The sequence below is a fragment of the Dioscorea cayenensis genome, chromosome 2 (assembly GCF_009730915.1).
Source record: "Dioscorea cayenensis subsp. rotundata cultivar TDr96_F1 chromosome 2, TDr96_F1_v2_PseudoChromosome.rev07_lg8_w22 25.fasta, whole genome shotgun sequence".
NCBI lineage: Eukaryota > Viridiplantae > Streptophyta > Magnoliopsida > Dioscoreales > Dioscoreaceae > Dioscorea > Dioscorea cayenensis.
This window is the reverse complement of record NC_052472.1, coordinates 11,660,445-11,661,896: the sequence shown is the minus strand read 5'-3', so window position 1 is coordinate 11,661,896 and position 1,452 is coordinate 11,660,445. Positions and strand designations below refer to the sequence as shown.

The 1,452-nt window shown below is 38.4% G+C and overlaps 1 protein-coding gene across 1 annotated transcript; it reads left to right on the top strand.

Moving 5' to 3' along the window:
* The first annotated feature begins 393 nt into the window (after positions 1-393).
* Positions 394-1,186, top strand: LOC120278471. The gene has a single exon (XM_039285266.1). The coding sequence runs from the start codon at positions 485-487 to the stop codon at positions 1,037-1,039; it is 555 nt and encodes a 184-aa protein (XP_039141200.1). The 5' UTR covers positions 394-484; the 3' UTR covers positions 1,040-1,186.
* The last annotated feature ends 266 nt before the right edge of the window (positions 1,187-1,452 follow it).

The following is a 1,452-nucleotide window of genomic DNA, read 5'->3' as shown; positions in this document are numbered from 1 at the left end:
ATAAGCATTATATTTAAGGATTTGCTTGCGCAATGATGTTCAGTTACTTTAATGAATAGATGACTTGGATTGAACTAATTTATAATATGTTTTAATAATGTAATTGAGATATAATTATATATATATATATATATATATATATATATGCAAACAAATTGAATTTCGATAATCATACATAATATTTGATTTGAATATGAGAGTAACTTTCAAGAGCAGAGGGAAAAAAAAAACCATACGCAAAGAAATGATTAGTATTTTATAAAAACACTGCATAAAGCCATTCTATGTCAGGGATGCGGTTTGAAATTCAAATTCAGCCGACCGTTAGAGAAGAGACGCGCTCCAAATCAACGTAAAAATCCATACCATCAATTCCTCCACCCTCCATATAAACAATTCCGAGAAGAAAGGAATAAACAGGTCCAAAGAAAACATTCACAAAGGTCATTCACCAAAGAAAAAAAACAAAAGAAACAAAAAATCAATGCCTCCTCCTGCTCGATCTCCGACCATTGGGCGGCCTCCGCTTGCCGTCTCTCCTCGCCGCCTCCGCCCTCGTCATCCTCCCCGCTATGTACCTCCCCCCGAAAACCCTGAGAAGAAGACCCTCAATCCCTCTCCCCAGAAGACCATTTCATCAGATTTGCTCAATATCGCCAAAGGAATCAAAGAAGATCTGATCAATGATGATGACAATGATGAGATCCGGATCAGTTTCACACCGGCTAGCGCGATGTTCGAAAGGGGGAGGATGTATGATTTGTACTCGGCCCGGAGGAATGATCGGCTGAAGAGAAAGATGGGAGAGGTAGGAGATGATGCTGAGAGTGAGAATCCGGCAGCGGCGGTGGAGTTGGGGAAGAGGAGGAGCCAGAAGAAAGCGGAGAGTTTGAGGAAGTCCGTGCCGGCGGATTTCTCAGTTGGGAGGATTGGAATGATGAGCAAGGAGATGAAAAAGAGTGCTCGGCCAGGAAATGGTGTTAGGGCTTCTGTGGATTCTGGGAGGAGGGTTTCTACGAGATCTAGTTGCAGAGTTTGATTTGATTATTTGAAAAATCTCAACTGGCTTTGGGTTTCATTTGGAAGGGATTTGCTACTTTGTCCACTATATTTTTCTGGTTTGTTTGATTGATTAAGACCTTGGTTTTTGTTGGCTGTTTTAGTGGAATGTTACTCTGTATTTATATATTTTGTTTCTCCTATTTCTTGCGTTGTGGACATGTGGAGGATTAAGAATTAAAGATAGTGATAATCGGAATGTTTTTCAAAGTTTTTTGTTTTTTGGGAAAGTGCTACCATTGTAAAATATTTTAGCCTTAAATAAGTTTATGGGGTTTTTGAGAAAGATTTTAGAAAAGAAAAAAACTCTTTTCTTTGTTCTAGTTTTACAAGACTATATTGTTTCTTGAAAATCGCAGACACTTTTGAAAATAAAATTTAGTAGGGAAAGAA